This window comes from Artemia franciscana, chromosome 9, assembly GCF_032884065.1.
Source record: "Artemia franciscana chromosome 9, ASM3288406v1, whole genome shotgun sequence".
Classification (NCBI taxonomy): domain Eukaryota; kingdom Metazoa; phylum Arthropoda; class Branchiopoda; order Anostraca; family Artemiidae; genus Artemia; species Artemia franciscana.
In genome coordinates, this window is record NC_088871.1 from 48,655,406 (window position 1) to 48,670,133 (window position 14,728).

The following is a 14,728-nucleotide window of genomic DNA, read 5'->3' on the forward strand; positions in this document are numbered from 1 at the left end:
GAGCTGAGGGGAGGGGGCTGAGGGGAGAGGGCTGAGGGGAGGGGGCTATGTGGTTAAATCTTTCCTTGGAGAAATATGTCATGGGGGAAGAGAAATTCAATGAAAAGGGCGCAGAATTTTCTAAAACTACAATAAAAAAAAAACAATGAAAAAATAAACATGAAAAAGTTTTTTCAATTAAGGAGAAAGTAAGGAGTAACATTGAACCTTAAAACGAACAGAGATTATTACGCATATGAGGGGCTCTAAATATACTTTAGCATAAATAGCGAGGTATTTAGGAGGAGATAAATACCTCGCTTTTTATGCTAAAGTATTTTAAGTTTTCAGCTATTTACTCTACGGCCTTTCTGATTCAGGGGTCATTCTTAAAGAATTGAGACAAAACTTACGATTTAGTGTAAAGAGCGAGGCATTAACGAGGGTACAAACCCCCTTATTTACATAATAAAAATATAAGAATATAAAAGTTTGTTACGTAAGTTAATTCTTAAGTTACTTATATTTTTTACTAATAGAAACTTTAGTTAAAAATTAAAATTTATAGTTGCCTTTTTATGTAGCCGAAAAATTGGAGGGCAACTAGACCTCCTTCTCCACCCCTTATTTCTCAAAATCGTCTGATCAAAACTAAGAGAAAGCCATTTAGCCAAAAAAGAAATTAATATGCAAATTTCATTTTAATAATCTGTTGATCTGATTCAACACAAAAAATTCAATAAGATTGGACAAGTCCTATGGTGGAGAGCCAAAATCAAACATGCATTAATACAAAAACGTTCAGAAATTAAATGAAAAAAACTAGTTTTTTTAACTGTAAGTAAGGAGCGACATTAAAAATTAAAACGAACAGAAATTACTCCGTATATGAAATGGGTTGTCCCCTCTTCAACGCCTCGCTCTTTACGCTAAAGCTTTTAATTATTTTAAAAAGTAGAATTGCGGCAAAGAGTCAAACTTTAGCGTAAAGAGCGAGGGATTGCGGAGGGGACAACCCATTTCATATACGGAGTAATTTCTGTTCGTTTCAAGTTTTAATGTCGCTCCTTACTTTCAGTTAAAAAAACTAGTTTTTTTTATGTAATTATATATATAGACCCACTAATTTTGAGCATAGTTTTTTCATCACCAATCACCAGGGACTGGTTCAGAATAATATATACACAAAACTGAAATAATATCATTCCGGCCAATTTACCCCATATCCGTATAACAACCATCCTTCAATAAAAACCGTTCACTTTCGTGCAAACCTTCTAAGAAATTATTTCACCCTGCCTACCTGTAACCAAACACCTGCTTCAGTTGAAACTTACCATAATGTACTAAAATAAGGAAGAAAAAATATATCCAACAAGATAAATCAAAATATCATTCAATATTTCATGTAATTTTTATTCTATCTATTTAAAAGTTCATTATACTGAAAACTAAGTTTTTTAAATTGCCAAGCAATTTTATTGGCGGAAAAACCTGTTACATTTAATTCATGGCTATGTGTTTGACTGCTATTTCTAAAATCAATATAATTACAACAAATTTTTAAATATCTAAATACTTGGGAATAAAAAGCTGAATGTGTGATATTTGAATGTGTATTGCTTTTAAGGAATGGGAAATTAACAAATTAATAGTTAAAATCATCCTTTTTATAATATATTTTAAAAACTAATTTATTGTAATGTGAAACATTAATATCTAAGTCTAAAAAGTGGTCATAATCCCCTTTCTCATTGCTAGGTTTCAAAATTAGCTCAGCAGGGTATATACTATTAGAAATCCCCATTAACTCTTCACAATTTATCACCAACACAGTATCTAAATAACTTTTACTAATTGAAACCAAATATTTGACATAACTTGAGGTCTTCTTATAAATAATACACTCATATTCTAATTGGCTTAAAAACCAGCTCGCTATAAATGGTGCTATGTGGTAGATTTGTATATAATGTGGTGAAATTAAATTATTCATTTGATTCTGGCTGAAACTAAAGCTAGAGAATCTATTGCTCGTATTCAATTATTGACACTCCAATATGGATAAAAATTTGAAAATCTTTTAGTTCCTGAGCAATATGCCTTAAACTTATTTATAATTTCCCCTATGAAACCCGATAGGTCAGTCACCACAATTTTAGTAGGTCACCTGGCTGTGCTAGCAATAAAGCGTAGTTTATGGATTCTTATGGTATTTTACCGTCCAATAAAAGAAAGGAAAATTTTTATCATTATCATTAATTATAATACCAATTTTTCTTTAAACTATATCTTTTATTTTTTCAATTGAAGTATTATTCTCTTCTTGAACCGTTTCATACGTATTGGTTGTACGTAGCTCCTTTGATAACACATCACAATAGTCTCTGGCAAATTATTGCAAAATTATTGTTATCTTTATCCACAGGTGCAAATACAAATTCATTCTGTATATTAGTGATTACTTATTTTACCCTAATATTATAAAATATTGCTCATTATTAAGATTATTTGCATTATTATATGTCTTATTCCTAACTCTAATCGTAACCAACTTTTTCTTATACTGAAAACTATATTCAATTTCTCTTTTCTGCACCATTTATCAATAAATAAATCTAAATCATTATTTAACCCATTAAGAATATTTAGACTTTTAGATGATTAGAAAGATGGAATTTAGCCCCCATTTCCATTATACTCTGAAGATCAAGTTGCTTTATTATTGCCAAATTACTTGTTATAATATGTTCGTAAGTTGGATCTACAAATGATAAAATTTCTCGCAATTACCAAAAATATCAATAATTTCAATCCCTCTCCTAATTTTCTCTTGCCAACTCCTAAAAATAATTATTGTGTGTAAAACTACATATGGTTTTAAACTTACCTAATAGATACCAAAATCATCGCAAATATGAGATATTTTCCGAGTAAGGGAACGACCAAGCTTGTAGGCGGTATGATCTCTACTACCAGCAAGAAAAACACGTGTAGACTAATCAAAATCGATATCGACAGGGTGACCTATAAAAAAAACAACATTTATTTCTATGTGATACATATAAATAAAAAAAGAAACATATAAAAAAAGACACCTTTTGTAAATAGACAGATTCTCCTTAGCATTTTAATGTTCCATTTTTAATGTTGAATGTGTAATATAAAAACGATACGTTATTCTCTTGAAATGTCCTTTAAAACATGCCACATGTGACTTTCCTAGTCAATCAAATATTTCTTACGTAAATTTACCTGCATCTTAAACACTCAAAACGATACTACAACTACTGATGAAAATATGTATGCTCGTGAGATGTGCTCAAAAATATTACGTCACTCATGGGATTTTTTCCCAAAATTCCGGCTCTTAACGAATTTTCTAGGACTCCTGACCTGTAAGATATATATATATATTATATATATATATATATATATATATATATATATATATATATATATATATATATATATATACATTGACCAGGCTATATATAGTTTAGACCAGGGTACTTCGTATCGAAGAAGCTTTCGCATAAACTTCGAAAAGAGATCATCCAATTTAAAATTGAAAGGGTTAGTGCCTTCTTAAATGTCAAAAGTGATTGGAGGGCAACTAAACCCCCCTTCCACACCCACCATTTCCCCTAGCACATCAAATCAAGAATTTGAGATAGCTTTTTTGTTCAGTAGACGTAGAAGATTAAATATTTATGTCTTTAGGTGTAAACTGACCTCCCCCCCCCCAGATTCCGTCGGGAGAGGCCTGTAGGCTATGAAATCCGCCGATTGTTTACGTTTAGTTTTTGTTATTGCCACGTATGCAGACATTTTTTAAGGGGGCTTGTGCTTCGGTGGCATTCCTACGGGGAGGATCTTCTTTGAGGAGTGATATTTCTGAGGAATGAATATTCCAGGGGAAATGTTAAACAAGGAGTTTAGATAGAATAAATATACGAAATTCTTTCAATTTTTAATTTACATTCTCTTTGCCAATTTTTTTATGTTGACGTTCCGGGTAAATCTCCAAGAGCTTTTTTGAGGGGGGAATATACTTCGTTGAGGGTGAGCCAGATTTACTTGAGACAAAATGGATATCTCAAAATTTTGTAGAGATACATTTCGGCAAAAGGGGTCTTGGTGGGGGAGGGCTAATTGCCCTGCCATCACTTTTGACTCTTAAAAAGGCCACTAGAAATTCCAAATAAAAAACGAATAAGCCCCCCTCCGAAGTTTATGCTACCATTTCTTCCATAAAAACCATATATATCGGGGCATAGCTTATAATACTTTCCTCCAGGCTCTGGTAGGCTGTGTTATCCCTGGAGTCTTTGTTATATGATCTTTCGTCTATTGGAACAAAATGGCTATATACAAATTTCGATCGGGCACATTTGGGTTGGTCGGGATGTTAGTTCCTATCAGATCACTTTTGATTCTTAAAAAAGGATTTATAACTTTCAATTTCTAATTGTTTGAGTCCCCTCAGAGGCTTATACGACCACTTAAAAACTTGATATTCCCTAGGGCATAACTTACAACCCTTCCCTTGGGCTCTGGGAGGAGGGGATATGTTGACCCAAAAGTTTTACTATTTGATTGTTGGACTATTTCAAACAAACTGGCAATATCAACATTTTGATGGATGCATTTGGCGAAAAGAGAGTTCGTATGTGTGTGGGGGGAGGGGGGATAAACGCCCTCTGATCCCTTTTGAATCATAAAATGACAAATAGAACTTTCAATTTTGAATGAGATGAGCCCTCTATGAAGTTTATACGAACATCTATAATTCTATATAATTCTATTATCCCTTCTATTATATCTGGCCCTACGACGCGAAACTAGTTGAGTCGCTTAAAAATGGGAGGAAAAATGTTCAGCGTGCAATAAAGCTGTCTACGGAGGATTGTGAGTGTGTACCTGGTGATTTATCCGAATCTGTGAATTTAATGCAAACTGACATTGTAAACCTTCGTGATGGCATTGGAGCCGAAATTCGGAAGAGAGTGGAAGACGAGTTTAATAGGCTAGGAAGTTCGTCAAGATCGCAACTCAAGGCAGATTTTCTTGACACTTTTTACCCAAGGTATTTATGAGGCGATTGAGCTCCAGTTTAAGGCCAAATTTAAGCGTATTGAAAAAAAAACCTTACTGACTTACGGTCCAAAATTGATCATAATGGGACGAAGCTCCAGAAACTTTAAGCCAAGCTAGACGATTTAAGTCAGTCTGCGCTTCTTAGCAAGATTTTTGTGTCAGGCATAGACACTTCTGCTCGGTATATACCCCGTCTTGGTTAAAAAAAAAGTACTAAGTAAAATGGGACAAAAGTCAAATGGGACTCAGTTTAGACAAATCTGTTATCAAGAGTGCAAAACGTTTGTGATCTGCTTCAGAAAACAAAGACTCCGATTGAACTTAGCTTTTTTACTAAGGCATCTGTGGTGGAGATACTCCGTAGTCGCAAGAATTTGAAGGGCTCCCGAATATATGTAAACGAAGCTTTGACCAGGGACTAAATAAAAAAAACTAGTTTTTTAAACTGAAAATAAGGAGCAACATTAAAACTTAAAACGAACAGAAATTACTCCGTATATGAAATGGGTTGTCCCCTCAGCAATCCCTCGCTCTTTACGCTAAAGCTTTGTTTTAAAAAGTAGAATTGTGGCAAAGAGTCAAACTTAAGCGTAAAGAGCGAGGGATTGCGGAGGGGACAACCCATTTCATAGACGGAGTAATTTCTGTTTGTTTTAAGTTTTAATGTCGCTCCTTGCTTTCAGTTAAAAAAACTAGTTTTTTTTATTTAATTTCTGAACATTTTTGAATTAATGCCTGTTTGATTTTCGCTATCCGTACATAAATTAAATTTGCATATCAATTCTTTTTTTGGCTAAATGGCTTTCTCTTAGTTTTGATCAGACGATTTTGAGAAATAAGGGATGGGGAAGGAGGCCTAGTTGCCCTCCGATTTTTCGGCTACTTAAAAAGGCAACTAGAACTTTTATTTTTTAACGAACGTTTTTATTAGTAAAAATTATACATAACTTAAGAATTAACTTACGCAACAAACTTTTATATTCTTATATTTTTAATTATATAGATATGAGGGGGTTTCTCCCCTCTTTAATACCACGCTCTTCACACTAAATCTTAAGTTCTGTCCCAATTCTTTAAGAATGACCCCTGAATCAGAAAGGCCGTACGATAAATAGTTGAAATTACTAAAAATACTTTAGCATAAAGAGAGAAGTATTTATCTCCTCCGAACTACCTCGCTCTTTATGCTAAAGTATTTTTAGAACCCCTCATATGTGTAATAATCTCTGTTTGCTTAAGTTTTAATGCTACTCCTTACTTTCAATTGAAAAAACTTTTTCATGTTTATATTTTCATTTTTTTTAATAGTAATGCTAGAAAATCCTGCACCCTTTTCATTGAATTTCTCTTCCCCCATGAAATATTCCTCCAAGGAAAGATCCTTCCACATAGCCTCCTCCCCTCAACCCCAAACCCAAACCAAAAAATCCTCCTGAAAACGTCGGTACACTTCCCAATAACCATTACTGTATGTAAACATTTGTCAAAGTTTGTAACTTGCAGCCCCTCCCCCAGGGACTGTGGGGGAGTAAGTAATACCCAAAGACACAATTATGATGGTTGTCGACTATGCGGAACAAAATGGGTATCTCAAAATTTTGATCCGCTGACTTTGGGAAAAAATGAGCGTGGGAGGGGGCCTAGGTGCCCTCCAATTTTTTTGGTCACACAAAAAGGGCACTATAACTTTTCATTTCCGTTAGAATGAGCCCTTTTGCAACACTCTAGGACCACTTGGTTGATACGATGACCCCTGGGAAAAAAAACACGCACCCGTGATCTGTCTTCTGGCAAAAAATACGAAATTCCACATTTTTGTAGATTGGACCTTGAAATTTTTTCTATAGGGTTCTCTGATACGCTGAATGCGATGGCGTGATTTTTGTTAAGATCCTATATTTTTTAGTGGGTGTTTCCCCCTATTTTAAAAAATAAGGCAAATTTTTTCAGGCTCGTAACTTTTGATGACAAAGACTCAGCATAAAAATCCGATTCTTTGTATGTATCTTTTAGCATCGACATTCCGTTTTATAGAGTATCGTTTACTATTGAGCCGGGTCGCTCCTTACTACAGTTCGTTACCACGAACTGTTTGAAAGGCAAGAAATTTAGAAGCTTGCACGCAATAAATTTGATTCAAAAAATGTATGGACTTTACGAGGTGTTATTTATGTCAAAGGCGGTTCACAAAACATTCCGTGCAGATCGATTTCTGACGTAGTTCTGGTTCAAAATGTGTCAAAAGAGCCCGTGGCTTAATTACAAAATATTGAGATTTTGTTTTCCTTTTTCTTTCTTTATATATCGCTTTCAGTCTTTTCTTGATTCTTTTTATAAGCTTGATTCGTTCTAAAATCAGCAACTGGCAGTGAAAAAGATATGCCTTATGTGAAAAATCTACCCGAGTGTGGATTTTCTTCGGGTGGCATTCTAACCGATCAGTATAACAAGTGTAAATTTCTTGTCCGATCATTACATGCGAATGCGCAAGGGTTGCAAATTAAATTCAGTGAACTCAAGTTCTTGCTTATATCTAGTCCTAAGGACATTGTCGGGGTTTGTGAAACTTTTTTGTCTGCTAGTACGCCTCTTACAATGTTAGATCTGCGTGCGATGAAGTATATTCCGCGTACAATATGTCAGAATAGGAGGGGAGGGAAGATTTTGAATATTCTTGATGAATGGTCTTTTCGAGTTCTCAGTGATTTTTTGTTTTTGAGGAAGGGTTATGTGAAACTATTTTTGTTGAAGTTCACCCCTTGGGCTGTAACCCATTTATTTTTGGGTCTGTTTATAGACCTCCGTCTGGTAACCCTAAAGACCTCCGTCTGGTAATCATAAAGATTTTTTTTAAGTTTTAGAACCGCTGTTAGAAACCTAGAAGCGTCTAGTGAATCCCAATGTTGGCAATAATGAGGATTTTCTAAGCATGATGTTGTCCTCTAGTTTTCTTCCAAGTATATCTCTGCTATGTATATCTGTGATATGTCAGATCATTTTCCGGTGAGTGTTCTTCTTGATTTAAAAACAGTAATAAACAACATCGTAATTCAATAAGGAAGAATTCGAAAAAACGATATGATTGGACTGATTGTAAAGTCCTTCGGCAGTTAATTGAGGATCATGATTGGAGTTTGTTTTATAATTCAGATGATGCAAATGCTGAATTTTTGAATTTTATTGATCAAATGATTTGACTGTGGGATAGGGCTTCTTCGACACGTGTTTTGCATGGAAAATTTGCGCAGAGATTTGACCTGTGGATTTCAGAAGGTATTTTGGTATCACTAAAACATAAAAACAAATAGTTTAAGAATTATTTAAAATTGCAGACACCCAAATCTTTTCAAGATTATAGAGTTTATAGGAATAAGCTAAATTCAATTAAAAGACATGCGAAAAGAAAATTTTATAATGGTAAATTCCTGGAATATAAATCTGATATGAGAAAGACATGGCAAACGATAAATGAAAGTACGTTCTCAAAGTCGTAAGAGTACTAGTGTTGACTGCATGGAAATAAATGGGAAAACAATTACACAATCTAAAGACATTTTAAATGCTTTCGGATATTATTTTAGTAAAATTGGTTCTAGACTTGCATCGACTATGAGTGCACAGTTAAGTTCCCCTATCATTCCATGTAATGAGCATCATGCGGAAATAAATTTTACTTTTTCCAAAGATAGCGTCTCAGGAGATAAACAAAATTATTATGAAGCTTAAACAAAGTTTTTCTGCGGATGAATTCGGATTTTCAGCGCAAATTGTTAAACAGGTAGCGTCGAGCATTTCCCCTTTATTGACGCATATTTTTAATCTATCACTTACACAGGGGATTTTTCCTGAACTTCTAAAAAAAGCAAATGTTATAGCATTAGCTAAAGCCGGTAATTCAACTGATTATTCAGATTATAGAGGTATTTGTTTGCTTTCAGTTTATAGTAAAATTTGGGAAAAATTGTAAATAGTCAACTACTAAAATATGTATATACTTCTCAATATGGATTTATAAAGGGAAAGTCAACTGAACTGGCAATTCATGAACTTTTATTGAATATAAATGGTTCATTAGATGGCGATCAACATGCTTTGGCAATTTTCCTTGGTGTCGCTAAAGCGTTCGACACTGTAAATAATTCTTTGCTTCTTACGAAACTTAAGTATTATGGATTTTCAACACAAACTCTTAATTTGTTTACATCTTATCTTTCTGGGAGACGACTAGAATGTATTGATAAATCCCGTGATCTTCGTTCAGATACTTTCCAGATTAATTACGGAGTACCTCAGGGCTCTGTCTTTGGGCCTGTTTTATTTCTTCTTTTTATAAATGATCTACTGGATGTTTTGCCTCTTTGTAACATTATTATGTTTGCTGATGATGTAGTAATTTTTTCCTCTCACCGGGACTTAGCAATTCACATTACGATGTGTATCTTTTTGGTATCAAAAGAATTTACTAGCTCTTAATGAGAAGAAATGCCAATATATGTTGTTTTCGCGAACTGGATCGGTCATTTCAGATGGATTATCTCTTTTGTTGAATTGTTTTGAATTAAAAAGGGTTGATCAATTTAAATACCTTGCTGTTATTTTAGATGAAAATTTGTCGTTTCATAAACATGTCAAAACACTATCGTTAAAAATTTCCCAAAATATTGGTATAATATCACGTCTTCGTTATTTTTTTCCTAAAAATATTCTAAAATCAGTTTATTATTCTTTCGTCCACCCATATTTTCTTTGTTGTATTTCTGTTTGGGCTTCTACTTATATATCTGTATTTAAATCTCTCCAAATACTCCAGAATAAAGCAATGAGAATTCTTTTTAATGTTGAGTATGGATCTTCAGTTAGACACTTATAAGGGAATCCGGGAATTTATTCTTTGGATTAACTTCATGCAATTTCTTTTTCTAATATTTGTCATGATTATTTATACAATAGTTCACCTTCAAATTTCTCTGGAATTTTTTCAACTAATTCCCAATTTCATAATTATTCAACCACTCATCGTTCAGATTTTTCGTGCGAATTTCGTCCTACGTCAAGAGCAGGTTTCAGCATCCGTCATACTGGGTCGAAAATTTCGAACTCAATTCCAGTATCAGTACGAGAATGTAGCAATAAGCGAGAGTTTTTAAAACTACTAAAAAAAAATTTAACGACGCAGTGATAAATGTAATTTTTTTCAGAAATAATGAACTTACTATCTATTAAAAAATTGCAAAAAATACTCGCAAAATTGAAATTTGTTAAAATTATTGGGTGCGAGGATTAGAGGTATGACGGATTAATATGTAAGTTATGACGGGTTTTCAAATATTTAAATAAATAACAAACAATTTGGTGACTTGTGTTTAATCCATTGTTGGGAATTTATTTTTTGTTTGTTTTTTGTATATTTATGTTGATGCTGTAGGATTGTATTTGCTTTGGCTTCATTTGTTTTTATTTTTATTCTATCAGAGCTAAAGTATGTAACATAGTCAGTACTAGTTTTTATTTTCGTAGCGTAAGTAACATTGTAATATTGTCAGTGCTAAAGTATGCCACCAGGTATTTGCACTGGTTTGTCATATTTATTTATGTAAGTGTTGCAAATAAAAAATTATCTATCTATCTATCCATCTATAAAAACCTTATATGCCCCCCGGAGCATACCTTAAATGCATGTTCCAGGGCCATGGAGGGAACATCAATAAGACCGCGGAGCTCTTATTATCTGATGTTTGAACTATTTCTAACAAAATGGCTATCTCAAATTATTATCAGGTATATATGGGAGTAAAGGGCGTTGGTGGGCTAGTTGCCTTCCGATCATTTTTAAATCTTAAAAAGGACACTAGAACTTCCGATTTTCAACCGATTGAGCCCCCTCTTAGGATCCCTTCCATATGAAATGCCTCTGGGAAAAAAAGATAATAAGACATTGGAGTTGTATGGCCTTACTATAGGCAATGGAATATCGTCGCCTCTTATAGCTGTTAGTTTATATAAGTATATTTTAATTGGCTATTGATATATTTACTTCTAGTTTTTTTTTATTTCTGGCATTTTCCTCTCCTTCTACTGTTTCAGTTCAATTTACTGTTTTAAACCATGAACTTTGGTCAACTCCTTTTTAAACCAAGAAATAGTCATCACTGTTTCTAGTGATTTTTTTTTGCCTAAGCAAAAAAAAAAAACACCAAATCAGCACATGAGTATCTACATTTTTGAAAATTTTTATAATATCACAAAGAAAACCAATAAAATCTAGTCATTTTTTTTTTCAGAGGCGAAAACACTGCGTAGAATGCTATGACCAATCGTTGGCAGCAGCAGAGAATTGACTCAAATTATATCTGTGAATTATTCAGATAAATCATTTTCTAACTAGAAAAAGATACGGATGACTTTTAAAAAAGGATCTAGGATTCATTCTTCCCCTTTAGAGCACCTAATCTATCTATCACATTCGTCATGGAAGCCCAATCCTGGCTCTAATTCAGATTTTGTGCTGACACAAGAGAAGCAAAAAGCAAGGAAATCATTGAGCTATGAGTGCTAGAGTTTGCCACTTGAATCTTTATTTATAAGGGCTGACGACAGCGAAGATATAACAATAAAGCAAAGCGCAGTTAAACAATTCTTGTTTGCCCATAAAAAATCTTTAATCTTAATTACTTATTTTTCAGAAACCGCAGTTGGAGATGTGGAGATTTTTCTAAAAGGGATAAATAAAATGAGAGGGATGGAAACATTCAAGAACTTTTGTTTTGTGCTAATGTGCTTGACAATTTCATAATTTTGGAAGGAGGGGGCTAAGTTCAATACTATAATATCGTAGATAGCTTGTAAATTTTTAGTTAATACGTAAAATCAAGCTAATATATCCTTTCGGGTTTAGTTTTATATAGAAATTAATTAAAATATTATATAGAAATACAGCTTTTTTACTTCGTATTAGATCTTAATTTACGATGAGGAAAGACCCCCCCCCCACAAAATTAGATAGCTTTAAAAAGGATTTTGTACCTCTTACTTTCACTGACTATCTTTCTGAGTGGTGTCCATTCGCAAAATTTAGAGGAGATGGCCTTTAGACTTATCTTTAATGAAAATTAAAAAAAAATCTTAAAAATCCATTTGTGTGGGGGGTATACAATAGAAGGTTTTTTTGAAATCTAGGTGGCAATGGTCCTCCCTCCTTCAGCGTTGGTAATTTTTGATTAAGCGTTGTAAGTGGTTATCCACTACTGTCGCATTAAAATGCCACTTTTCTATTTATTATCCCCGTGTAATTTCCTTTTCCCTTTGATCTAAATTAGAAAAAGCTTGGAGTCTGAAACTTGATGATAAAGCAAGGACTCTTTTACAGGACTCTAACCGCTCATAACTTAATCTCTTGCTTCACTCAAAATCCCTTTGTTTTCTGTATTCTGTTTCTTTCACTTTTTAAAGTTGCAAGGCCATTTTCCCGCTGCCCTATGCAGTAAGTATCATTTATTTATGCTCAATCATAATCTCCACAGTTCAAACATCTTACAGATTCCTCACACTCCATCAATGCGGACTAACTTCAAACCTCTGACGACTTGCAACATGGTATGGAACACGCTCCCAGAGCCTTTACCACGTAGATACCACTCGTTTCATACCTTCAAAATGTTCTTTTGCAAATTTTTAGTTAATAATTAAGTTTTCCCTGTTTTTTTGTCTCTTGATTTGGTTGGGTGTTTAATTGAGTTGGTAGAATAACGCACTGCTCTCCTGCCTAGCTTGCGACAAGATTCTGGTTTTTGTGTATATTTTTTTGTCGGTATTTTTTTCTATCCTGTTCCTTTTTGGCCAGGGAGGCCTTACAGGGAGATTAAGTTGCAGTGGATTTTTCTTGTAAATTTATTGACAAAAAAGTAGTCATAACACTTTAGGTTCAGGGGAAGTTTTCTTTGAAGGGGGTTGAAAGTTGAAAATGTAAATAAAATTTCAATATTGGTTCCAATTTTAACTTGTTTAATTTTTTAAACTTTTGACAAATTTTTGTTTTAAATAACTAAAAGACTTGTGCCTAATTAAGCTTTGGCTGACCACTGAAAAAAAAATTTAAGATAAGAAAATTTTGCCTAGGAATCCTTGTTTTTGAAAAGATTTTGTAACACATTTTGTTTCAAATTGACGAATCCAAAGCTATTAGAAATTCTTTAGTACAAACTATCTTTTCCATTAAAAAAATCTAATTCTTCCAGCTGGCTTTTCACCTTTTATTGAATTTAGAATTACTAAATATAAACAACATACTTTAAAAAATATCTTGAACAAACATTGAACTGAATGAAGTTTGTGGTCAGTTGTCACTTGAAGATGTTGCTTTCAATTTTTTGTAATAAATAACATTCTCTCACTTGCTTTCTTTGTATTCCTAAATTTTAGTTACTTTCTAAAGAGACCTTCTATTGTCAATCTAAATAAAATTATCAGATGTCATAGACAGTAACGTGAAAGCTGGGATTGAATAAGGATTAATTTTTAAAAATAAATTTCCAAAAAAAGCGTATGGGAGAAAAGTAATAACCTAAACTGAACATAAATCAAGTCATTTAGTAAGACACACTTCAGACTGACTAACTACATCTCGACCCTGATTCTGTGGACACTCTTGATAAACGTTGATAGATCTTATCAAGGAGACACACTCGTGCCTCTTTAAAGAGGCGAACCACGACAATGTTAAGCGATCTTCGGTTTCAGTGGTCGCAGAGGGATGGGCAGGGATGCATTTTGTAGCCCGAGCTCAAACTAAAAAACCTGCCAAATTTCATCCCCCTCCGACTTTTCCTTCATGGGGAAAATCTGGCCGAAAGTTTCGACCCCCCAACCCCACCCCCCCACCCCTTTAACGTTGTCTGATCGGGCTGAAATCCACAAGTTAAGGTCCCCTAGGGCCCAGAAGCTTATCCGCGAAATTTCAGCTCGATCCGTTAACTCCTTCCCTGTTTTCCAGAAACCGCACACAGCCACTTAATGTTCATGTTCTCCTTTTGTTTTTTTTTCGCCACGCCTACAGGTCACAGCCGACATCGGATCTGGGTGTACGAAGACTCATTCGTCGCTGAATTCTCCGAGTAATTTTGCTTGAAAGTTTCGTCGGAAAATCTTAACCCCCCAATTTTCTAGCTTAGAATAGCCCCATTTCCCCATAAGAGGCCATGTTAAGTTTTTTGTTGTTAAAAGTTACGAATTTCAACATTCAAGTACATCAAAATGATCAGCTCGACATGGTGAGACTGACTGAAAGCTTCAAAAAATTCTGTCTTAATCCGTAAAATTTTTATTTGAGAAAAATGACAGAAACCCTTTTTTTTCTGCCACGCCTACAGGTCACAGCCGACATCGGATCTGGGTGTACGAAGACTCATTCGACGCGGAATTCTCCGAGTAATTTTCCTGGAAAGTTTCGTCGGAAAATCTTAACCTCTCGATTTTCTAGCTTAGAAATTAATTTTTGAAGTTCTTAAAAGTTATTTAAAAGTTATATTTATACACATGCAGGTATTTCGACTTCAAACATGCCCGGTTAGCTCAGTCGGTAGAGCGTGGGACTTTTAATCCTAAGATCAAGGGTTCAAGTCCCTTATCGGGCTTTTTTTTCACAAAATATGAA

At 34.0% G+C, this 14,728-nt stretch overlaps 1 protein-coding gene across 3 annotated transcripts in view; it reads right to left on the reverse strand.

The window, feature by feature from the left end:
* LOC136031504 (acetylcholine receptor subunit alpha-like) overlaps positions 1 to 14,728 on the reverse strand; it is a 201,737-nt gene that overhangs the window by 69,603 nt on the left and 117,406 nt on the right. For all 3 annotated transcript variants that reach the window (XM_065711166.1, XM_065711167.1, XM_065711165.1), the window contains exon 8: positions 2,870 to 3,006. In XM_065711166.1, coding sequence (XP_065567238.1) covers positions 2,870 to 3,006 — 137 coding nt within the window. The remainder of the gene's footprint in view (positions 1 to 2,869; positions 3,007 to 14,728) is intronic.